Here is a 25,997-nt window from a genome sequence, read left to right on the forward strand (position 1 = left end):
TTGGAATGGGCTGCCCAGGGAAGTGGCTGAGTCACCATCCCTGGAGGTCTTTAAGAGACCTTTAGATGTTGAACTTAGTGATATGGTTTAGTGGAGGACTTGTTAGTGTTAGGTCAGAGGTTGGACTAGGTGATCTTGGAGGTCTCTTCCAACCTAGATGATTCTGTGATTCTGTGAAAAGAGGGTAGATTTATTGTTATTACACAATATTTAAGTGTAAGACTCTGCATCAACAACCTAGCAAGAGATACTAGACCTGTAAGCATAATGATGAATAAAAGAGTCTATCAGCAGCTTTGTGACATAAAATTTTAAGTAATCTCGTATTTCCAAGAGAGAAATCAGTCAGATGTCTAACTATCTTGTATCAGTCCTCAGGTGAAATAACTGTATATGGAGCAACAATGGAATACGTTGTACCTGTTGTCTCAAGGATCACTTAAAACAGTTTGACATTAGCTTACCACCTGTGCACTTGTCAGCAACACTACCCACTTCCTTTTTAAGTTATCTTTTTTCTTCTCTGAGCTGGATCCTTAGAGGAGTTAAAGCCATTTCCATAGGTGGATAGTACTGAAGACTATGTTTTGTTCTGGGTTGCAAACCCAGCTCTGCCAAAAAATCACTATGTCACTGATAGCTTTTCTCCACATTTCAGTAAAATTTCTAGTACCAAAGGGGCCTAAAGGAAAGCTGGGGAGGGACTCTTTGTCAGGGGGTGTAGTGACAGGACAAGGAGTAATGGCTTTACATTAAAAGAGGGTGGATTTAGATTAGAGATGAGGAAAAAATTCTTTACTGAGGGTGGTGAGGCACTGGGACAGGTTGCCCAGAGAAGCTGTGGATGCCCCATCCCTGAAAGTGTTCAAGACCAGGTTGGATGGGGCTTTGGGCAACCTGGTCTAGTGGGAGGTGTCCCTGCCCATGGAATGGGTTGGAATTACATGGACTTTAAGGTCCCTTCCAACCCAAACCATTCTATAAACAGAAACGTTTATTTTTGTGTCCTGGGAAGTAATCCATGGTTTTCTAATGTACACTGGGCTGCAAATATACAAGAGTTACTCTCTCAATTTACCTTTGTTTCTCAAGGTTTTCATTGAGTCTTAGAAACAACATAAAAATGGTATTTTCTCCTCTCTGTAAGGTTATTCTCATAAAATACATATACTCTCTTTAAACTCTGAAAGAGGTTCTGAGCCTTTGACGATCACTTAGGAGTTGTCTTTTCTAGTGACAAGTGACAGACTTAGGCTTTTTAACTGGGAGTCTGTTAGTGTTAACTCTTGCCAGTTATTATGACTTCTCCTTAGAGCATGAATTTTCTTTCATTATTCGTTGCTTTTTGTCTTTTTTTTGTTTGTTTGTTAATGGACTTTATTTTCTAGATGTAAGATGATCTAATCTCTGTCTTCACTTCTACCCCATGTTTCTTTCTAAATCCCCTGGATATTTCTCTACTACTTGTTGTCCTCTTTTCATAGTTGACTGTGGATTGTATGTTTTCCAGTTTCTTTCCCTGAGGTTTTGAAATTGACTTCTGTAGCAACTGGGAGATGTTCAGCCTCTGGCCTCTCTTGCAAGGAGTTGACCTTTGTTATTTTAGTATAGCACACAAACTTCATACCTTTGTGTCATAATCCAAGAAATCAGAGTCAGAAGACTGTTTTCTAACTCAAATTCTACAGGGTTTCTTTTAAGCCCCCTTGTCTATCTCCATGATACGATGATTTTATAAAGAACATGTTAATAAGTCTCAGAATGTAAACCAAAACTACTTTTAAATTATGATTGTTTTAGTAGAAGTTATACTCAGCAACACTTTCTTAAATGCTTAAAAATGCTTCAGAGGGAGATTTGTATTATTTCCTGTTGGTTTTATATGCTGCCAGTTACGGTGCAGTAAACATTTATGTTTGTTTTCTTTAACTGTCCTAAGTTGGCAAACTGCCTGCATGGGAATCTGTTTTTTTTTTTCTACCAAATAATCAAAAGATCAGTAGATATATAATAATTATAATGGATTTTAACTTAAAAAGAGATGAAAATCCCCTATATTATTTATCTACAGAGCATGCTCAATTATTTCAGTTGGCTTTTTAGTAACATGAGCATTGTCATTCTGTTGACCCAATATCAAGCCTGAAGGAACATGAATAATGGAAGTATTGTGCTTAGTTTGCAGTGTTTTTTCTGCACTAAATCCCATCAGACTTTTAACATCAAATGTAGTACACAGCATGCATGAAAACTTCATTGATTTCAGTAGAAATTAATGTGGTAAGTAGTTGGGATTTTTGTGTTTTCTAGTTTAAAGGATTGTTTGACTTCCATGTAGTGCTCAAATAACAAGGGGCAAATTATTATATCAACAAAAAGGTAATATTTAGAACATAATACTGCAGTGCTGTAGAGGTAGAGAATCTGGAGAAATAAGAATGAGATCAGTGTTTGTGATTTCTGGATGATGAAGTAAAGGGTATGGAAGTACATATTTAATGTTATGCATCATATTCAGTGGTCATTTTCATGTTCCAGTTTTTTAATTGGGGTAACAAAGTTCCATTATCAATATTCTTTTCTTGGATCTTTTTCAATTCTCTTGTAGATCAGACTTAATTTTTTACTTTAATCTTTTGAGGCTAAGTTTCCTTTGTTTTTCCTTCTTGTATTCTGGTATCTGTATATAAATATCTTTAACTTAAATATGGTAGTATAGATGCTTTTATTTCTGCATTATGTTCTAGTTCTAGACTGACATACTCAATCTTTTTTCATGTGCTTAGTCTTTGTATTGATGTTTTATACTAAATGACTTGGATGAAAACTCAGAATTTCAAATTTTTCTTTTTTTGTATATGTTCAGATTTAGTTAGGAGATGGATTACAGTCTGTGTTCTTACAGAGATATAAAATGGCTTTCAAAGGCATGTAACTTACGCTGAGTTGTGATCACTTGTATAATATTCTGCCATTCTTGTTTCTTTCTGCCATTCCTGTTAGCATAGGCCACTGTTACAAGCCTGACCAACAGTGCTAGTGCAGCACTTTGGAAGATAAACCTACATGTGTTTAAATTTCCTGATACTTTTTTTTTCATGGCAACTAAATTGCTACTTTAAAAGTGAAGTTCCTATGCAAGAAGGCATAATCTTTTATTAAGATCCATATTTATTTAATCATTAATTAAAATTCAGTGTTTTCAGGGTTATTTGCCTGTTTAGAACTTGCTTAGTTGGAATGGATTTTTGATCCCCACCTTTTATGCATTATGTCTCATTAAACATTGGTATCTGACTAAATATAATTGTAACTAAGCTGAGAGCAGTGACACCTTCAGGTACCCTCTTAGCAAATTCAAAGGCTTGAAATAATTAAAAATAGTTTAAAGTTTTGAAGTTTTATTTAGTTTTAAAATTATTAAAACTAAATATGCAAATTGAATTGGCATTTTCTGTCCAAACTCTTTATGATGTTAGGCTTTGAATTTTAAGTGCAAAGGTAAAGTACGTATCCACTAGCTGGATTATTGAACTTTTACTGGAATACTTTCAAGCTTCAGTGTGACTTTTGGCTGTTGCTCTAAAAATACCTTGCAACAGAAGAGGCATTGTTTCATGCTTAAAATATGGAGCTGTTTTTGATTATTCTATGTTGCTTTGCCCATTTTCTGTGTCTGCTGACAGTTACTTAAGAACTTAAACTCATTTTTTGCTGAGCAGTGAGTATTTTATGTGGTGAATGTCTTTTCCCAGAAGCTAATTCCAGTGGTAAATCCCACGTAGATATGAAGGGGGGCAGGGGGGAACACACCATGATCCTGCTCTTGAAACACATGTATAGAAATAACATTAGTGGTCCTATTAACCTCTGTTTATTTCCCTGTTGTAAAACTTTGGTTCTTTTTTTTTTTTTTTAAGTTAACACTAAAAGAGAACATGAGTATTTTGTATGCTGAAACAGTAATCCAGAGTTCAGACATAAATGCTTGGAAGTGAGCAAATAATTTCAAGTACAAGCATAATCACAGAAGAATCACAGAATCATCTAGGTTGGAAGAGACCTCCAAGATCACCTAGTCCAACCTCTGACCTAACACTAACAAGTCCTCCACTAAACCATATCACTAAGTTCAACATCTAAAGGTCTCTTAAAGACCTCCAGGGATGGTGACTCAGCCACTTCCCTGGGCAGCCCATTCCAATGCCTAACAACCCTTTCAGTAAAGAAGTTCTTCCTAATATCCAACCTAAACCTCCCCTGGTGCAACTTTAGCCCATTCGCTACAGCCTCCTTTACGGTACCTGTAGAGTGCGATAAGGTCGCCCCTGAGCCTCCTCTTCTCCAGGCTGAACAATCCCAGCTCCCTCAGCCGCTCCTCATAAGACTTGTTCTCCAGAACATCTCCGTCTTTTAGTTCAATGCCATTCCCCTTCCACTTTCTAGTCTCCTGCCCCAAAAGAGTTAGGAAAGTGTGAAGTTTGCAACTGTTGCATAGCAACATTTGCTTATAGCTTCTTTGCTGTCCACTTTATACCAGAATCCTACCTAGTCAGATCTGGGCAGTTATAGTCAAGTTCTTGTTTATTTGAAAAGTGCTTTTGGTGCTCTTTACCCTGTGGTGCATGCTAGGAAGCTTTATAAGCAATAGGGTGCTTTTTTTAAAGCATCTTTAAGCAGAACTTAAGTTTACTTCTGGTATAGCACAGTTTTTTATCAGAAATATTTTTAAACGGGCCAGGACTCTTTTGTTTCACTTAAGCATGTAGATTAAGGGAGTAGAGGACAAATTGTCTATCTAAGAGTTAAATACTGAGAGATAACTGTAGAATATTGTCTGTCCTGCAGTTGCTGTCAATATTTAGACCTAGTGAAGGAACCTATGTTTTGGTTGTTTTAGCTTTCACTGTTTTGAAGATTGAGATCCTGCTCCTTTATGATAAAATAACCTGAATTCTAGCATCAGCACAATACTCCAGTTTTCACGCATTCTGGTAAAGTAGTTTCCATTCTTCTGGTTTCTAAGTAACTTTTATTGAATGAAAAATGCGTTTTATTATGTTTAATAGTGGCATATATATTGTAAAGGTTTTCATTTTAGTTATCCTCTCCGTTCAATATAAGGTTTAGTTCAATCGTAAAGTTCAAGTTTTATTTTAAGGATATTAGGCTCTACCAAATCATTACTTTAGTCAACCATCCTTGTATCTTTGTGTATCTTTAACAGAATTTTTTATTATTATTTTTTTTAATCTGATTAAGCCTTTCAGTTGCATCCCTAGGTACAACTAAACTGGGATTTGGTTTTCATTCTCAAAGCTTTTGGTGTGTGGTTTTTAAAGCTAGTAAGTTTTTTCTATGGTTACTTTGACCACTGAATAAGACCTCTGGTTGTCTGATGTTTATGAAACTTTGTTGTCCAGGCAGTGGAAAATATGCAGCTCAGAGGGTTTCAAAAATAGGAACTGGGACTTCACAGGATCTTCCCTTATGTTTTAATTTGACATCAGTAGAAAACTTGTGAGATGTCATCTTCCGCCTATTCCAGAACTGATGCGTGTCTCTTTTACACTGGCGTAGAGACCAAGGAATGTAATGTAAATTTAAAGCAATAAACAGCATTGTTCTGGTGGCTAAAATGTTTAAAATTATTAACCTTTCAGTTAGTAACAAATAGCTTAAGTCTTAAGTCAGTGACATCTGATTACATTCTGCCATTATTACAAAAGAAGCATAATTTGACAGCTATTTCTCATGTGTTTTTCTAGTACTGTTTCGTTAATATCAAGTTGTTCTGTGGAAAGCATAAAGTATTATTACCTTGTGGATTTGTCAGGCTTGGTGATTTTGGGTCGGTTTTGTCATTTATGTAGAGCCAAGTATCTTATGGGAATTTTCATGTAAGTTGGATAAAATGTGTAGGTTTGGTCATCATCCCAATTTATACAAAATAGAAAATACGTGATTAGGATAAGTTAAGTATAAATAATAGATTCTGAGACTTAAGAAAGGATGTTATAAGTATATAAAATGAAGTTTGCCAGCCCACATAAGCAGAAAAGTAATAGAGCTATAGCCAGCCATAAATGACATTACCTATGTGGATATAGAACATGCCTTCATTCTGTACTGCTAGAATAACAAAATCTGTAGGTTGGTTTAGGAGATCCCATAGGACCGAGACATTGAGGAAGTGATCTGCTGCATCCAAAGATCTTTGCCTCTGATTTTTCTCCTGCAGCTCTCACTGTGATACAGACCCACAAGCCTATATAAAGTTGCTTCCTCTGAGGCAGGTACCGCACTGGGCTGTCTCCATGGGAACTCAGCATCTCACGGGCTTACCTTGGTGCGAAGCCACAGTTCCTGCTGCTGTGACCCCACTCTGCGGTGACAGGGGTGAGCCTCCTGCTAGTACCAGCTAGAGGCAGGATGTATTTCCAAATAATCTGCACTGTTTCCCCTGACACACTTACTTCTTTGTGGCTCCCCACTCCCTCCCACCTGCTCCCCTGCGTTCTTTATCCCTTGCTTCCTCTGGGGGGGGGCAGAGCATGTGTATGGTTGTGAGGGAGAGAGCCAGTGGGAAGGCCAGCCATAAGAAGATGCTTGGGGAAGAGAGAGAACAAAGCAAGCTGCTGTGCTGCACACCCTCTTGCCAGCCTCCGCCTGTTGGGGGTCTCGAGGGCTTCCTTAACTGCAGGTCGCTTTTAGTTGCATCAACAGGTTACTTCCTTGTGAACAGCCCTTTGAATCCACGTAAGGTTTTAGCATTCAAATGATAAAGGTTTCCATTTATTATTACTGTGAGAGTCCTTGAATCTTTGGGGTCTGGGGAGTTCTTCCCCTAGAAGATCCGGTTTGTGCCTGTGCTTGAGACAGTGCGGGGCAGGTTGCGGTGCAGGAGCTGTGTTGGTTACCATCTACTCCTGTTGCCTGCTTTTTGGGGCTGCAGGTGTGGGGCTGGTCTGCTAGCTAGCATAGCCTTCTGCTAACAGCTTTTTAGAAAGTTCCTGGAGGAGGACTGTGCAGTTTCTGCTTTCTTGAAATGGTTTATGTCTAATAGCTGTCTGACAGGGTTTGCTCCTCAGTTATTCCATTGTATCCTTAGCAGTTTTTATTTATAATCTACTTTTTTTCTGCTTCAGTAGAATTAATTAGTGTTTAAGTATGTTTCCAGCATCACTGAAGAAATGATACCCTCATAGATTGAAGTCAATATGGTTGGGTTTTCTCAAGGTATGAATTTTTGCTCTAGTTAAAGAGCTATAGTACCTTAACAGCATGGGTGTATGAATGACAGCAAGAAGAAACTTGTAAAATTAGAAAAAATAAATGATTGAAAAGGAGAATTTCTACACACATTTTGGATTTGTTTTTTTAAATCATACTACTCTTACAATCCAAGCCATAATCTTTGTATCTCTCCCCACAGTACCTCTGGTGGTGTCAGGAAAACAAAATCTGAAGAAAAAACAGTGTTGCTGTAACAAAGATTGCTAAGACAATAGTATATATAGACTGTAAAACATGTTTCAAATTATTGTCATGATCAAATAATATAAATTTATTGTTTAGAGATATGCTACAGAACTGTATTTAGCCCTGTGTTACTAAATTTTGTAGGGCTTTTCCATGGTGTGTAACATTTCATATACAATAGAGAAGGATAAATTAAAATTCATGCATTTTATTAAGAAGACAATGAGTTAAACACAGCTTGCTTCCTTCACAGTAAAAGGGAGTTGTAGGTGGACTTATTAACCCTGAAGGGGGAGGAAGTAATTTCTACTCTTTGTTCTCTTGTCTCTTGCACCCTCTCTCTAGCATTCCAGCTGGAATACTTACACAAATTCCAAATTACACCTGTGGCAACATATCCAGTTAAAAAAAAAAAAAAAACAGTATTTTCTCATTGTAGTCACCTGTATGACTGTGCTACTTCCTTGCTTTTTGTTTGCATCCAAAGGAAAAACTGAAATGAGCATCATAAGGTTTCTTTGTGTTCTTCCACAATTTAGGAGGCAAACTTGCGTGTACTGTATTGCATAATCAATAACGTACCTAACATTAAGTCTGTGTTTAAAAACAGCTATTGTCAAAGTTTAATTCTAAAAGAACAGAGAAAAAAAATCCTTAGCTTCTTGATTTCACTGAAAGTATAATGGGAACCCAGTGATGTAGATAGGAGATTTTAAAATGCCGAGATGTGTAATTATAGCCTCTAAAATTTTTTAGCTTTTTTATTTTAGTTATATACTTGGCTAGTACTTGTTTTTCTTTTAAGATTGGTGTTTTACAGCTAGTTTGCTCAAATGTTGAAGCTGTTTTTCTAGTTCCCAGGACTTTAAACCAATAGTTACACTCCTGTAATTGTTGCAATGAAATTTTAAAAAGAATATAAAGTTAGTTATTTAGTTTTTAATTTCTGTCCTGACTGGGCTAAACTTACTTGCTGTTTCCTTGAAATCATTACCTGATTACCTGTCACTATGAATTTTGTTTGAACAAAGAGAACCTTTGGAAGGTGATTTTTAAGTTGGCTTCAGTGGAGTAAGAGAGTAAGTTTCACATATATAAATTAAAAAAAAAAAATTTTGAATCTAGCATAGCATTCTTCAAGGTCATTTATCTTAAAAATAGATGGACATAGCCATCATGTATGGTTCTTGTGAGGAAAATAGTATGTCTAGAAAAAAAAACCACAACAGCTTAATATATTTGCAGCTTTAGAAATACAGAATTAGTCTGTAAACTTCAGGCCTGTTTGGTTTTCTCATCCTCCATGTGTACTTCTGAAAAAGAGAGTGGTAGTTAAATTGGCAAAAATATTTTTACTTTTCTCAAAGGGCTAGGTTTGGGTTTTGCCTTCTGTCACAGTGGGGAAATTTATTGTATGCACTTAAGGATGCCTATAGTGGACTGTGGTAGGAGAAGAGCTCTTACAAACTGAAGGCAACAACAGTTGAATGACAACGGAATCAAAAAGAAAGGCTGTGAGAAAAATCTCAATAATTTTCTTCAGACAGGATCTTCTGTGAAGCCATTTTATTTGCGATTGCAACAGCGGGTATCCCGCAAGCAGGAGCGCACAGTAAAAGTTTATCATAACCTCATATTCCCTATTACCTGACACCTGATTTCTCCCCTGTTTCCTCGTTGGCTGAGTAATACAGGTTCACAACCTACTCGACGCACTTCTATACCCTATATGTACAATTTTATTTGACTAACCGTTTATTTCTCCTTTTCCTTTTTTTTTTTTCTTTTTCCTTCTTCTCTCTTGACTAGAGGGGCTGTGATTTGTTTTTACTGATTTCGTACTGCTCATCCTGTTTTTCTTAGCTATCCTTCTTATTTTGGGACAGCGGGACCTTCCCCTTATCTGCTTAACATACTCCCTGCTGCTATGCTACTGTCATGTCTGCACAATCACTTTTGAATATGCAAGGTTAGTGGAATTTTTCACTGCAAAAACACCTTCTATTGCAAAAACACAACTTTGTTTCTCACAAGGCAGATCTTATAGAGGCACATCTGTCTGAAATGTTTCCTTACTGTAAGAAAATAAACATATGGAAAGTTCATATTTGAAAATAAATTGCTTTTCCTTTGTTTGTCTGTTCTTGTACTTTGGATCCCATACTTCAACTGTGCTGCTTGTTGCTGCACAGATTAATCTAAAAAATACTCTGTGTACTGTCTCTCCTCTTTGCATCAATTTGGTTTTGCTTTTTTACCTTTGGTCACACCGATTCAATTTTGACAGCAATTTGTGTAAACTATTGAGCAATACCCTAATTTGAGTATAAAAAAAAGCTGCGGTTAGTTAACTTTTATTTTCAGCTGTTTTTGTCATCTGACTAGGAAAAACTGATCACTTCCAATATCTATTTCTGCTGTCTTTGCTCACAATAATGATGCAATATATTTTTTCTGTTGTTTCAAAAACATTTTTGATTTAGCTGAACTTGCATTTTCTGCACTAGCAGGATGTGTCTATTTTCAGTGCATTTCCCTATTTTGATCTGCTACTTAGTATGTTGTGAACTAATACTTTGTTTCTGAGACTTAAAAAATAAATAAATAAAAAATAAAATAAGCTATCAAATTGCACATAACTGGACTTCTGTTTTGCAACAAAAATAAAAAGGCTAAACTGTCTATGAGTGTACTTTTTTGTGAGACCCTTTTAAATTAAGTGTAAGGCGGTCACCCAATGAAATTTATCTTCTAACTACTTTTCAGTAAAAAAAAAAAAATATTTTCAGATAGTCATTGAATTTGAGGATGTCATGGTAATCCTAATATACCTTTAATCTGTAGAGAAAATTTTGTCTTCATAAGAACTGTAGTTTTGCCTCTGAGAACGAAATCTGAAAAATTGTTTTGTTGAAAGTGAGGGTTTTTTCTTCCCTCTTGCTATCTTTAGTACAGTAAAATAAAATTTTGCTTGGTTTTGTATTTTAAATTTTTCTAGTGGATTAAATTTTTCTAGTGGATTTTCTATCTGGATTCTACAGTGGAGGGTACACAGTGAGAAGTCTGATCATGCTGACTTGGTGCTGGCAAATGTATATTTTTCTGTGTTAAATACTTCTATTTCAATGAAACTGCCTGGCTCTTGTGTTGGTATATCACATAACAGATGACAACATTTTATTTTTAGCAGGTGACTCCTGCCCAGAGAATGCCTTGCAGATTGTTGCAACATCCGGCCACAATGCAGATTTCCCCATTGGCAATCAGCCTGTCTCTGAGGATACTTACAGAATGAACTTCGCTAAAGGAGTTTCAATGTCTCTTCCATCTTCACCTCTGCTGCCACGCCAGTCTTATTTGATGCAGTCAAGATCAAACAAAAAGTCTCCAGGTAACATGAAACGAATGAGCAACTCAAATCTTTGTAGTATTTTGATTCAGATTTGACACAATATAAAAGTAACACTTTCTGACACTTTATATAAAGTAACACAGTAAAGTCATGTTAATCCTTTGCAATGAGAACAAGAGCAGTGAAGGCTTTTTGCATGTTCTCAGGTAAAAAAAAAAAAAAAAAGAAAAGATAGTTGATGATTAAATGGAATGTATTATTTCGTATGGCAAATAATCATTCTAATTTGTGTAGTAAATACCTTCACTGAAATGTCTGAATATGTTTTAAAACTGATAATTTATGATTAGTAACTCAGTTAAGACAGCTGCAAAACCCCGTGTTCATATATATGTTAACAGCAGTGTAAGAGTGACCTGTTACTACTAATGATTGTAAGTATTTGGCATACCTATTAAGTATACAATATTAAGGCAGTATTTGTTTCAGGAAGTTGTTTATGGTTTAAAGCTAATTTATTTTGCTTATATCTACACATATAAATGTATTAATAGCTAAATAACTGCTGAAGTTGTGGCAAGAAACTTACTAATTTTTAGAGGTTGCATCGTTAGTAATGACCATGTACTTATGTGTGAGCCTTACTAAATAAGGTACTCCATCTGGTTTCCCTTTTTATCAGCATTCTGCACATATAGATCATTCCAGCACAACAGCATCAGTTGAGTTCACTCAGGTCAAAGCTTGAGCGTCAGGTGAAATTGTCCATATTCCTACTACTTGTGCAAACACTCAACAGTTTTAAAGTTCTTTGTTGTAAAATTTATAAAGTTTAAGAACAAGATTGGCAAAAGTTTTTTGTCAGCACTGAGAAAGGTCTTGATTAACAACCCATTTTACATAAAATTCAAGAAAAAATCTTGCTCAAAGTATTACCAGAGGATAGTAAATACAATTTGTTAAGTGTTCTCAGTTTAAGTTGTCTGTCAGTATTTGATAGTTTAGGTAAAATTTTGAGTCACAGAAAGTATTTTGATGTTTTGTCTCTTGCTGCAATTGATTTGTATAATAAACAGCTTCAAAGGACTTTATCCTGCCTTTTAATGTAGAAGGAAATGGGATTTTTGCCAAAGACTTGAAGGAAGGTCAGGATCTAACTCCTAGTTTTGTTACCGCTGGGAAAACCTAACTGCATTGTAGCTAGTTTCAAGATACTATCTGACCAACCTTGTAACTCCATTTGGATTAGTGAGGCACTTTTATAAGCAAAGTAGAGGCTTCTGTTTCTCTTGCAGGAAACGTATAAGAGTCTAAATTTTAAATGGAAAGCTGTATTCACAACACCTTTAAAATCATTTCACTGTGATATATAGACAAAAAAAAAGGGGGGAGGGGCGAGATTTCTTAGGTTTATGAAGTGTTTTGAATACATTGGCATTTGTGTTGTTGTTTTGTACAAATACCTAACTAGGTGATGGGGTGCAGGTAGAAACATTCTGTGATATTCCTTTGAGTTTCAACAAACTAAAGCTGATGGAAGATGCTTTTAATATAAATGACCTAGCTAGCATCTGGGAGTAATAGAAAGCAAGAGAATACTGGCTGTACAGATTGCGGAGCACTATGTTCAGTAGCATATGAATAGCAGGTTGAGTTTTTTTCAGGATATGGTGGATAAAAGCATCAATGATTACATGGAAAGTTAAAGAAATGTTGCAAAGTTAAGATGTAGTTATTCTAACCTGTGGTAGAATAAAAGATGTAAGTTGTGGTAGAATAATAGATGTAAGTTATTCTAACCTGTGGTAGAGTAAAATTCTAACTTCGATCCTTCCAGTTTACGGATGTATATTTCAATGTAAACAATACTGTTAATTCCTTTTAATGTCTTTGCTCTATTGCATTGCATATTTTCAAAGGAAAAAATGTCCCTTGAAATACCATCATTTGTTCTACCTTTGTTTCTGTTCTGTAGTTCTACTTCTTATAAACCAAGCATGCTGATGGTCATATGTATATCACAGAAACATAGAATGGTTTGGGTTGGAAGGGACTGTAATGTGATACACTTGCATAACTTATTTCCTTGAATAGAAGTTCTATTTAGTATGTGTTAGACTGAAGCAATATACTGCATATTCAAGGGTAATAATGAAAGAGTATATCACTAAATGCTACACGTTTTTTAATGAAGAGTTTTTCCTAAGTTTTTATTGAGTCTGAATAATTTATTTAAAAATTTTGGTTCGTAAATTAAAATCAGTCAGATTTTCCTGACTTTGTGTTTTGGAGTTATTAATTCAAAAATAGAAGCTGTAATTAACCAATAGTTATTTGTACTAATGTTCATGAAAACATCTAATTTTGAGGGGTTCATAATTAATACATTTCCACTTTTCTAGCAAATGTGACTATAGTCTAGGCTGTATTTATCCAGTCCTGCACCTGTGGTAATTGATTTAAAAATAAGTATTTAATCAAGCTTATATGAACAGTGAATAACAATATTCCTGGTTAAAATATTTTAAAATAATATGTGGAGGAATGTTTTTCAGTAAGAAATGCGCTGTAAGATGTTTCATGTTTTTGTGTAACTGGTGTTAACATTCAAACTCTTTCACAGAATTATATTCTAGTTTGTGATGTCTAGAAGAGTAAAAACTTCAATGTAAAATAATTAACAACTTGCTTTTACTGCTTCTTCTTTCCTTGCTCTTTCTGCATATTTCCAAGTGGGTGTTAATCTGCAAATTCTGAGGGATATATTTTGATTTGTTGTTTATGATTTAATTTCTTCTCTTTGCTTATATTCTCTACTATCTGAACAGCAAGAGTTACCATGCTTTGTCATTTCTTCAGTGTGTTATCATTTAGAGTAGGATGTGGACAAACCTTTTCCTTCCATAACTGTTTCATCCACTCACAGTCTGATTATCCACGGCATAAAATTGTTGAAAAAATAGCATTTCCATCAAAAGTGATACAGTTAATGATGGAAGTATGTTCTATATTTCATTCCCTATCTTTTTAGAAAGTTGCACGCTCATAGTTAGATGGTGCTTGAAAGAAAGCAAATTCTTTATCTGTATCCTGTTAAGCAAAAGGTATTGCAAACATTCTGAACATCTTAGTAAATTTTGGTAATATACCGTGTCATTATCACAGCAGTACTGTGAGGGGGAGAAAGAAAACAACAGAATGCATTCAAGCAGTGTGTATATCCAAACAAACAGTTTAATTTATAATTCAAAACTATGTAAAAATACTTTTTGCCTCATTGCTGGCAGGCATGTTGTCCTTACTCAAGTGAACATTTGCTAGTTTTGAAGGATTATTTTACCTTATAGGCTGCTTCAGTTTTCTGTTTAGTTTATGTAATATGCAATGGTAGGAAAAGATGTTCTACTGTAAATGTGCCCCCCTTTGAACGTTGTATACCTCCAGGTAGTTTTCTACTCCAGATGGTTTAGAGGATAGAATGCTTTTGCCGGAATGTATTAGCTGCAGAAGTTCTGTGGGTAATGTGTTAGTTTTGTTCTGTCCCTTTAAACTAAGAAGATTTTTTTCCCATCATTTAACCTATCTGTTCCATGAATAATGTAATTATCAATTCTCAGGTTTGGACTGATCTCACTGAGAAAAGCTCTTGGGGACCTTAGTATTTAGCAAGCTTAGAGGTATCTGTTCAGAACAGGTTTGGAAATTGCTAGTCTGGGGGCCCCGAGCTAACACAGAACTTGGGTTTAGTGTCTTTTTTTGAATCTGTTATTCTGATTGCTGGCATCCCACTTTTCATTCCCCTTCTCTTGTCCACTACCCCTCTGGGTAGTTCAGGCTTGAACTGATCAGTCTGAAGTCAGTCTCCATATGTTAAGAGATCAGTATGTTAGCTATTTTATTGTTCCTATTCTAGTGGACAGGCGTGCTGACAAATGTGCCCAACTGACAGAGACATCTTTGCTGCAGCGCATGTGTGGTAATAGCTGCCATTTTGCCCATCAGTCTTCAAGTAGCTCAGCCCCTAGAATCTCATAACCCATGGGCAGGCAAAACTGTGGAGAGCAAGCTGAGCTTCTTCCCTGGAACACAGAAAGCTGTACAGTCCTGTTTGCACAACCTTGTGTGAGTGACATTGTGTTTTAATTATTTGCATAGGAGATGGGGGAGTTTTTTGTTTGAAGAGCTTGGAAGAGTACCAGTGCTTCTGGCTCCAGTTCAATCTTCAACTGTAACTATAAAAGGAGGAAAGAGAGAAACTATATCTTAAGTTACTAAAGAGCCAAAAATTATTGGCAGAACTAAAGCTACTGGTTTGTTTGGAGTCAAAAGCTTCCTTAATGAAACAGTCCATTGAGGAGGTGGATAAAGGAGCAGAAAAAAAACAGGACAAGTAAAAAAGGTTTTCAGCAGGAGGACTTTGTTTGGGAAGGGGAGCAGTAAATGAAAAAATGCCACAGTAAGTTGAGTTTCTTCTCCTGTAAAGCTAGAATGAACATTGCTTGAATTGGTAAACTTAGAGCTGTGTAACTAAAAAATATTCACATTCTTACAGAGATGATAGCTGATTGCACTCTAATTTAGGAGGGTCAATTAAGAGAAAGAAAATACTGGTTTATAAAGGAGATTCGAAAAAATGGTTGTTGGACTTTATGGTGTGAATTAAAGAGACCGCTGTTGCCTTTGAAGTAAATGTTTACTGAGCTAAATTGTTCGTACTACCATGCTTGAACAGAGATAGGAAGCAACTTCTGTTTTTAAAGGCATTAGTGAATGCAGAGGATGACTGCAGGAAGAGTCTTCCATAAATGCACAGTGGAACTTTTCGTTAGTTTTAAATTAAGCATAAATTAAGAGTTTTAATCAATAAACAAATTAATCAGCATGCCTGACACTTGAGAATAGACTAGGTAAGAGAACTAGTTTCAACTAAGGCTTCAGGTTTGTGCTCCAGTCTTGAGATCATTTGGAAGCAGTTCCTTTTTGCTATTTGCATGAACCTAAGCAGAGAAAGGTGGGTTTCTTAGGGTTCCTGGGATAACTCAAGCTGAAAGGGATCTCAGGAGGTCACTAAGCCAACCTCATGCTCACAAAGCAGGGTCAGCTATGAGGTAAGGCTCGGGACTTTATCCAGACTGGTCTTGAAAACTTTTCAATGGTGTAGAGTACACAGCCTGTCTAGGTAACTGGTTTCAGTGCTTGACAGACTAAGTACACCAGCCTCCAACCCAACTATTCCGCTGTTTCTCCAGTGAACTACTTCTAATTATAACAGCTCTTTTTCATGTCCTCGACTTCTCTGGCCAGTTTCACATCTGGGCAACCTTCTGTTTTCATAGCATCATCCCAGCATGCCCAGCAACGTTTCTGAATTCCTCCTTTGCTCCTGCTACCAGCTCCTGTATACCGTCTTTTTGTATTGAAGCTGAGTTGTGAGCCAAGTCAATCTCCTGTTACATATATTTGTTCATTGTAGTATCAGGATGGACTGGTTTTGTGCTTGGAAAGAGTCTGTTCCTAAAGACCCACCAATTTCCTGAGTTCTTTCAACCTTCAGAGCCATCTCCCGTGGGATCAGACCTACTTCAGCTTAAGTAAGCTGAAGGCAGCTCTCCTAAAGTTCAGGTTTTGTCTGCACTCTGCCATTTGTGTTCCTCACTCCTATCATTCTTGAAACCCACTAGCTGGTGATCACTACAGCTAAGGCTGCCTTTGATTATCATATCCTGACCCTGTTTGTAAATAGCAATTGCAGCTGCACATTATCCTTGGTAAATCAATCTGGTATATGTATCAAGTACGTATATATCCTTGACACCCTCCCGAAATCTCAATAGTTTGTGTCCTGTCACGATGCCCTTCCAGCAGACTTATAGTATCCCATAAGAGCCAGGCAGCATCTGTGACCCAGAGACTTCCTAGAGTTCTTTAAAGAAAATTTTGTCAGGTTCTAGTTGTGCTCTAAGGAACTAGAGAAAGAAGTAGTTTTTCTGTCCATAGCAGGGAAACTGATTCCACTGTAAGAAAGAATAGTTAGTGGGGATATTGGCAAATATAGCATAATGGGAAATGATCATTATTGACTTCTTAAAGGAAAGTCATGGCCCCCAAAATTGTTGGAATTCTTTGAAGGAAATCATGTAGGCAAGTGACATCTTAGGTGGTGAAGTCTCCCTGGATTTCTACGGGGACCTTTGCAAAGAAGAAATGGAAGAAATTTAACCATTATGAGGTAAGACGAAATACCTTAATTTTTATATTTAAATAGTTACACAGAGGATCATACGCATGCTGGAGGGAACATGCCAACAGTTACATAACTCTGCTGAGATTTAAACTGTTTAATGTATTTATCAACTGAAAAAGGAATGCATAGTAAAGTTGTGAAGTGTGCTGGCATTGCTAAGTTATTCATGGTGGATGAATACATAGGTGACAGAATAGCAGGTTAAGTTCAGTCAAGGTGAATATAAATGTTAATGGGGGGGTGGAATCCTGCAAATTTCACATAATGTTGTTGAGAAAGAAAGCCAGTTCAGAGGATTAGGAAGGAGATGGCCGTGTTGCAATAATGCTGTGGAAAGATCAGCTCTTCAGCAGTCAAAAAACAATCCTAACAGTAAAAAAGGAAAGAAAGAGATCATAAGCCGAAGAGAGTATTGTTATACTATTGTATCAGTCTGTTGTTCTACCTCAGGAAGATTCTGGTGATAACAACTTTAAAAATCTATCGTTCCACTAGGAAAGAGCTAGAGTAGGGCAGAAGGAATGACTAAAGTTGTGGAATGGCTCTGAATGAGAAATTATTTAAATTGATTTGACTGGCATTTTTCTGCCTGGAAGAAAGACAATTGGTGGGAAAAGGAGACTCTGATTACTGTTTCATGTATATTTCAATATTGTGTTAACTTGTAAATTTTGTGGATGCTGCAGATTGGTAAAGAAATGACTGGGTAAGTTCGTGGAAAGAAAGTCCATCTAGCTCTTAAATAGAAAGGGACCACTTCTGATTCAGGAAACTATAAGCTTCTGAACAGAAGTCAAGAAAAGTGTACCGGGACAGTATGTTTTCTATAACGTAGATTATCATAGAATCATTTAGGTTGGAAAAGACCCATAAGATCATCAAGTCCAACCATTACCTAACACTACCAAATCCACCACTAAACCGTGTTCCCATGCTGTGGGATTCTTCTCTGGTGTTTGATGCTGATAAAATAGTGTCCCAGATGAACCCTTTATCAGACTCAATACAATTATTCTACACTTCTGGAAAACAGCTTCCATTTTGCAGATACATTTTGTCCTTTTGGTACAAAAAGGAACTTTGTTTCCTTTTGTCATGCATTAATATGTGTGTCCTCTTCTAGATTAGTGCATGAAAATGAACTTAACTGTAAATTTTCCTACATGTAGTAATGTTGTGTATCAGACTTGAAAGTACTCTAAGTCACTACTAAATCAATTTTGTGAGGAAAATTCAACTAAGTGTCTGCTCCACAGCCTAAAATGTGAGTAGTAAAAATACATCCTGAAGATACTTTAATTTTAATCTGTTATATGACTACATGTTGTTCTGGTTCTTTTAGAATGGTTGTTTTTTTGTTGTTCAACTTTTGATACATTTAACTATACTCCTACTTACAAATAATAGGTTTGGACTATTGTCTCCTTAAAGAATGTGGTTTTGTTCCAAAGGAATGTATTTTTAGCTGTTTTCACTAAGGCAAATACCCCTTGTTTTTGTTATGAAATAGTGCTGAAAGGGCACCCTCTGGTGATAGTTGGTAACTAAGGTTTCTTTTGGTTAGAAAAATGTTACCATCTCATAGTCTCTAGGTAGAGGTACAAACATATGTTTACATATGCCTTAAATTCCATGCCCTGTATTCCTTAGCTAAGGAATTAGGTTAGCACCATACTCACATATTCCACCTTCAGGTGGAAGTCTGAAAGAAAAGGTAGGTCCGATAATGAAATTCCTCAGTGTTGTAGAACCAAATCATCTACCTGGGGAACAAGGTATGTAGGCCTGTGATGTAGCAGGTCACATATTTTTCTGGTTCCTTGCAGTGTGATGGGAAAATGTGTTACCCTGGGGAGCCTGAGGCCGAGATGTAGAGAATTGCAACTTTTCTTAAAAGTGGACATTGACCTTAAACTACCCATGGAAACGAGCAAGAAATCAATGCAGATTTCGGAGACCTATTGTAGTGTCTGAAGCTACTGCCAAAATGAATCATAGAATCATTTAGATTGGAAAGGACCCTTAAAATCATCAAAAGTCCAACCACCAACCTAACACTATCAAATCCACCACTAAGCCATGTCCTTAAGTGCCACATCCACACGCCTTAAATACCTCTGGGGATGGCGACTCTCTGGGCAGCCTGTTCCAATGCCTAGCTACCCTTTCCATGAAGAAATTCTTTCTGATATCTAATCTAAACCTCCCTTGGCACAACTTGAGGCTGTTTGTCAAGGTATGGGACACTTGGTATGGCTACAAGTGTCATAGCTTGAATATGCTGTGTTTCATGATAAAATATGGGTTGTCTCAGAGAACTTTGGGATGCTCTTGAATTTTGAGCCAAGTAGAAGATGACTATCTGAGGACTTAAATTGTAGCCAAGAAAACCACATTATCAAAAGCTGTGTGGTATAGTTAACATCAATCCTGCAGTCTTTCCCTAGTGCTTTCCAAATGGTATTTACTTTGTTTGTGAGGGAGATCTGCTGACCAGAAAAAGGAGGAAAAACTGAAGAACAGAAGTGCAGTCCAGAGTTGTACTCTAGCATTAAGGAGGATAAGAGGAGGGAAGCAAGCTTGCTGGAGTTGTTTTTGCACGGTGTTCACCTTGCACACCACATACTAAGAATAATTGTCAAGAGACAGTTCTATTTTATCCAGCACTTTGAAGTATTAGACTCTGTGAGAGTAATTACTCATCCTTCTGTTACTGGTGGGAGAGGAAGAAGCTGAGACCTGAAGGAGTGAAGTAACAAAGAAGCAGTTGGCATGGTGGTAGTAGCACAGTGAGGTGGTTGTCACCTAGGACTGAAATTCAGTTTGCTTCTTTTGTTGTTGGGAGCTTTTTTTGATCATTTTCTTCTGAATCCAGTACGTTATAGGCTATTTTATTTTAAAACTATCGGAGTATCGTGAACTGCACTTGGTTTACAAGCAACTATCTCTAGCTTTCTTGAAGCTTTCTGGCTTCAGTTCTGGCTTTCGTGAGAGGCACCAGTCAGTGCTTAAATCCAGAGTTCTGGCACTGCATTACAGCGTAGACAGGGAAGTAACTGGGACTCAGGTCCTGAATGGGAGTGTTTCCTGGCCTACTGCTGTATCACTTCTCATTAACAGTAAGTTCAAGTGTTTGCAAAAGGCCTTCCATTATCCAGTCCTTAGTTCTGCAACTGGCAGAGGCAGGAAGTGAAACTACTTGGAAACTTCAGAGTTTAATAATAATAAAATCCAGGTTCTGCCGCGGTGTTACAGCTTGCTTCTTACAAGGCTTATTGGGTTTGAGTACTATGTATTATTTTACTGATTATTTCCTGTTTGAAACAAATACTACCCCCCCAAGACAACAAAGACAAAAACCACCAAGTAGCCTTGTCAGTAGTTTGTTATGGAGAAATATAAGAAATATATTTGTACTTGAATATCACCTTCTATCAGCATGGGATTGTTGCTGATGAAGGGGGTTTCTTGGAAATACATCTGTGAAACTTGATTCTAGAGCTTCAGTTGCTTAATGCTTGTCAGTGCAAACTTAACCAGTTTAACCAGAGAAGACGCTTGACTTGAGATCTTGGATCTTGTTTTGCTTTCAAGTGTATCATAAATTTGACTAAATAAAGAACCTGACAGGAATGTTTGTTGAAAGCCAAAGGTTGCCATGACTTGAAAGTTGAGTCACTGTAGCCTTTGATTTTCTCTTTGGTAAGTGCTTTTAAAAAAGACTTCTGAACGTAGTTTTAATTCTGGCTTATAAACATCATCAGTAATGTGGAAACTGTAATGCATTTCAGTATGTGAAAGATCTGGGAAACAAGGCATGTGTAGCATGCTGTTGATAATTGTTAGTGCTTAAGAATTTCAGTAATAATTACATGCTCCTGATGAAGATTGGGATCCTGCTGTGCTGTAGATTTGTCAAAGTCTGGTGTCTCTTCCACTGAACCTAAACTACAGAGTGAAATGTAGTGGGAAACCAAGAGTGGAATACAGTAGGAAAGTCAGAGAAGAAGAGCTTTATCAGAGAACAGAAATAAAGTAGGGAAATAAGAGAAAGTGAGCCTGGCTGGGGAATGGAGTTGCACTGAGATGATGCGAGGGAGTACACTTCCGACAGTGAACTGGGCTGGGACTTGGAGTCCTGTTCAAAGGACAGTTTGGAATGGGTAGGGTGGAACAAAAGCTTTTGGGGAGACCTATCATTTCAGGATCTGGAAGACCACCAAAGAGCATGGCAGTCCTGGGAGCCAGTCCTTCCTCTGCTGTCAGACAGTATTTCAAATTGTCAAAGGTTCCCTTTGCAGTGCTTAAATGCTCTTTAATTACATTTACATGAATATTTCTGTTCAACTCTGGCTTCTTTTAGTTAGATGGGGACAAATGGGGCTCAAAAGAAGGGTAAATCATTATCTGTTGTCAGAGCTGGGGAAATTCCCGAAATACCTCTATTTCAGATTTTTTAAGTCTAGTAACTGACTGTGTTTTCGGGACTTCTAGCTAATACTTAGTTTGCTCTGAATGAAACATTAGAATCACAAACTACACCTCTAGCTCACTAAAACTTTGAAAGTTTCAAGTGGCTTTATTAGACACATTACAAAAAAAAAAAAAAAAGGGATCGTACTAGTGAAAATTTAAGACAAAAATTCAGGTTCAGTACCTTCAGTTTTCGGTACCACAGATGATGATATTTCCACTCCCTATTCCATTTAAGTATCTTAGCTTTCCAATGTGTAACTTTGCAAAGTTCCCTGTTTATGCTTTTCCAAAACTCTCAGTGTTGCAAATGCTTTTATTGTTATAAAATTCTACCGACATATTTTTTCAGGACGTGGATAAATACATGGTAGAGTTTCAGTTCTGTGACGTATCAATGTAGAAGCCTACCTTCCAGTACTATCAATTGCTAAATTAAGATGAAAATTTCTCCTTTGTGTTTGTAGTGCAAGCAGATGTTGATGTAATAGTACCAGTATGCTTTTTCTGTTAAACCTTTAGAGGGCAGCATCGTTCCCTTTCAGTTAGATACTTTGCTGACCAGAAGCACAGTTGTGTAGTTAACATTTCCTGCAGTTGCTACTAACCTACTAACCCATGTTCAGCAAAAAAAAACAGGTTCATAAACAGCCTGAAACCAAAGCATGAAGCTGAAAGGGAGAGCAAAGAGGGAATCAATTTAATTTTTTAAAAGTGTGTTCGTGTGTGTGTGAATGCACCGCTCTTTTTAATAGTAGAGGTTGTGTATTTAAACTTAATATAAACTGGGAATGCTATTGTTTTATGAAAGCAGAAATTTTTAGTGTGATTTTTTTAGTGTGCCAATTTTGCAAACTGTCTGCCTGTAGGATTTCTCGCTTAGTTTCAGAGATACTCCTAACAATATTATCTTCTTGTTATAATGGAAAGTGAAAGCTCTGCAGAGGAGGCCCACTGGAAGTTACCTGAGTTTTAACATGATAAAGTCACTCACTTTATATATACTGGAAACTTTCAGGATTGTCACAGCAAGCAGACTGGTTTGATTTTCTGGTGGGCTTTATGTTCCCAGAAGCCCAAACAGAGCATTTCTTTCTCACTAGTGCGGAAGTACAACAGCTCTTGAGTTCTTACAGTAGCAGCTCTGCGTGTAAGAACTAGTTCCTCTACTTTATTCCTCTCTGAGGATAGACACTTTACGTTTGAAACTTGTGGTCCATCAGGAAAAATTTGTTACTTGGCTCTTTCCCGTTGCAGGTCCAATCAGGAAGCCCAAGTACGTGGAAAGTCCTAGAGTGCCAGGTGAGGCAGGTCTACTGCTGAGCAAAGGAGCAGAGCAAGGAGAACCCAGTCAAACTGGTAAGAATCTGTTCAATGATACTTCCTTTAGAAGAACAGCTATTCATTTCAGAGTGATACAAAGGATCCAGAGAAGGGCGACAAGGCTGGTGTGGGGTCTGGAGAACAAGTCTTACGAGGAGTGGCTGAGGGAGCTGGGGTTGTTTAGCCTGGAGAAGAGGAGGCTCAGGGGAGACCTCATCGCTCTCTATAGGTACCGTAAAGGAGGCTGTAGAGAGGTGGGGGTTGGTCTATTCTCCCACGTGCCTGGTGACAGGACGAGGGGGAATGGGCTCAAGTTGCGCCAGGGGAGGTTTAGGTTGGATATTAGGAAGAACTTCTTTACTGAAAGGGTTGTTAGGCATTGGAATGGGCTGCCCAGGGAAGTGGTTGAGTCGCCATCCCTGGAGGTCTTTAAAAGACGTTTAGATGTAGTCCTTAGTGATATGGTTTAGTGGAGGTTTTGTTAGTGTTAGGACAGAGGTTGGGCTAGATGATCTTGGAGATCTCTTCCAACCTAGAGGATTCTGTGATTCTGTGATTTTGTTTCTCTATTTGTAAGAGTTTAGCAAATTCCACCTGCTTGTTGTAAGGAGGAAATGCTTTCCATTATACTTACGTGATCTTTATAACTGTCTCAATTCTTGGAATTGTATGTGTACTGCAGGTAAAACAATGTTGACTGTTGCTGATTACTACGTATTGCAAAGGCCAACTAGATTTTTTTTTAATTTTCTTTTCAACGTAAACTGATTCCAAGTGTGTATCTCTGCACTGGATACAGTGTTTCATTTTAGAAATTTTGTAAAAGCTTGCTAAATAAGAAGTCAGCAACAGCAGACTTCTGTGCTGGCAAAGCTGATAAAGCTAATTCTCTAAAGTTAATTGGAATTTTTGAAAAGTTTCATGTCCGTTAAATTGACTAGCATGTAACAGAGTGTAGCTTTGACAGTGAATGTCATAGCCAAAGCAAAATTACCAATAACTTGGTATATGACTATATGCACCATAGCATGGATTTCACGTGTCTTATATTATTTTATATTATTTTTTGCAGTTTATCAGGCCACATTAAAGTCATTGCATGTAGCTGGTCAGGTTCCAGCTGAAAAATTTTTGTTTTAGCTTTTGCTTCAATTCTACAGTATAAAAGCTACACTTTTAAAAACAAATAGTTCCTTTAGGAGAAAAACAAAACAAACAAAAAACCCACTTATTTTTAATAATTAATAGTGAAAATAGAACTCACTGTAAATTTTTTCACAATCTGCTCTTTTATGTTGTATTGGATATGTTACAGTCAGCCTAGGCACTCTTATGCCTTCATCTTAATAGCCATGTTGGTGCAGGCATTAAAGTTTTACACACATCCTGGACAGCTTGTAGACCTCATTTCAATCTAAAGATCATCTCATAATAATCCTCCTCTTGACAGAGTTGTATTCCCAGACAGAGAGAATGCTAAAGGTCAAAACTGAATTCTAGTGTTTAAGGATTAAACAATGATTGGTGGGCTGAACTCCTTTGACTCTTGGATTTTATCTTTGCTGCTGAGCTGACATTCTTACTATGCGTAACATTTGCTCAATCCTGTAAAAGCTTAAAATTTGAATATAATATTTATTTTTAACTGTTCATAGGAATGAAATAGTTAAAGCTTTTGCATCTCAGAATGTTTTGCAAATTGCCATGTCTTGGAATATTTGACTGGAAAATGCATTTTCTTTATAATAATTGTCATTTTGATTATTACAGTTATCTTTAAAATGGTAATACTGGCAATTAAAGTGTTTGTGAAATCAGCTGATTTCAAAAAAGACCCCATTTTGTAGATTTCCTCCTTTTGATGTTATTGAAGAAGTCATAGAATTAGATGTTCCAGAATAAAAATTTACACTGTAGACAAAATTAAGAAATACGTATATTTAAGTAGGCACTGAGCTAAAGTGAAATAAATAAGGATGTTCAACTAGTGAAATGTTCGTGTTTGGAAGCTGAGTTTTGCATCACTCAGGAAAATTGAAACACTGAAGTAATGCTTACTGGGTAAGCTGTTCAGTTCAGTTAAAATTACTGTTTTCTCTGTTTTTCTTACAATCTGCAACTGGGGGAAGAACGTGTCATTTCTTGCAAATCCCACTGAACATCAGCTGTGGTTAGATATCATATGTTTTTTTGGTTTAAAAAAAAAATCCTGTTCAGCCATGTATTTAGCTTAGTGAAGCCATAAAGGAAAAACAAAAGTAAAGGAACAGATTAGTCATAGTTTTTCTGCTCTGCTTTTTGGTATTGTAGAAGGTAGTGCAACTGAGAGACTTGTTTGTCTTTCTCTTTTAAACTTAATTAATAAGTATACACACTCATCTCTCTCTCCCTTTCATCACTCATTCTTTGAGATGTTCCTCAATTAGGGTCATTTTGTTACATGAAGTCTCCAGACTATATACTGGTAAAACTGTTTGGATGTCCGTACTGTCTTCCAGATGTCTGGGATCACGTCCCCAGGCTCAGTGCCTTGCTCAGACTGCACTGATTGGGAAGCAGCAGCACAGATGCTCCTGTGCTTTTCCCATTTTATAGAATCTGGTGGTAGGTAATGCAGCTGGTGTTTCTATAGCTAAGAATTCCTGCTGTGAGCAAATTCTCAGAGTCATTAGAGGATGCTCCCTAATAAATTGACTATACCTGAGGAAAGACAGGCCAGCATATTATTCCTTTTTAATGGATAAAAAAATTAAATACCATAGAAACGTTTTTGTTAGGGAAGAGCTTATACTTTGGTAGGTGATGCCAAACTGTTGACATCAAAGAAAATAGCAGGAGATGGTAGTTTGTGAAAAGATTATGTTAGCTGTAACAATCAATGACTGCATTTTCATTCAGGGTTGCCTCTTTCTGACCATACTGTTTCCTTATATCTGTTGGATAACAGAAGATATTTTAAAACACTGTACTGATAAATATTTTTGTAACCAGAAAAGCTGGGAAATCTAAAATAGTGTCACCTCCATTGCATAAAAAACAACAAAAATGAACGGTATTAGTTGCAATGTTTACTGTGAAATTGTAAGTCTGAGTTATTAACCTCTACTTTTCACATTTTCAATA

The 25,997-nt window shown here is 36.9% G+C and overlaps 1 protein-coding gene across 13 annotated transcripts in view; it reads left to right on the forward strand.

Moving 5' to 3' along the window:
- Positions 1-25,997, forward strand: part of TANC1 (tetratricopeptide repeat, ankyrin repeat and coiled-coil containing 1) — a 97,587-nt gene that overhangs the window by 29,447 nt on the left and 42,143 nt on the right. For 7 of the 13 annotated variants that reach the window (XM_035566027.2, XM_035566023.2, XM_035566018.2 and 4 more), the window contains 2 exons: positions 10,670-10,873; positions 22,809-22,910. In XM_035566027.2, coding sequence (XP_035421920.1) covers positions 10,774-10,873; positions 22,809-22,910 — 202 coding nt within the window. In that variant the 5' untranslated portion in view covers positions 10,670-10,773. Of the gene's footprint in view, positions 1-6,241; positions 6,400-10,669; positions 10,874-22,808; positions 22,911-25,997 lie in introns of all 13 variants that reach the window. The other 6 variants (XM_035566028.2, XM_035566019.2, XM_035566026.2 and 3 more) reach the window with 2 other exon arrangements.

This window comes from Cygnus atratus, chromosome 6, assembly GCF_013377495.2.
Source record: "Cygnus atratus isolate AKBS03 ecotype Queensland, Australia chromosome 6, CAtr_DNAZoo_HiC_assembly, whole genome shotgun sequence".
NCBI lineage: Eukaryota > Metazoa > Chordata > Aves > Anseriformes > Anatidae > Cygnus > Cygnus atratus.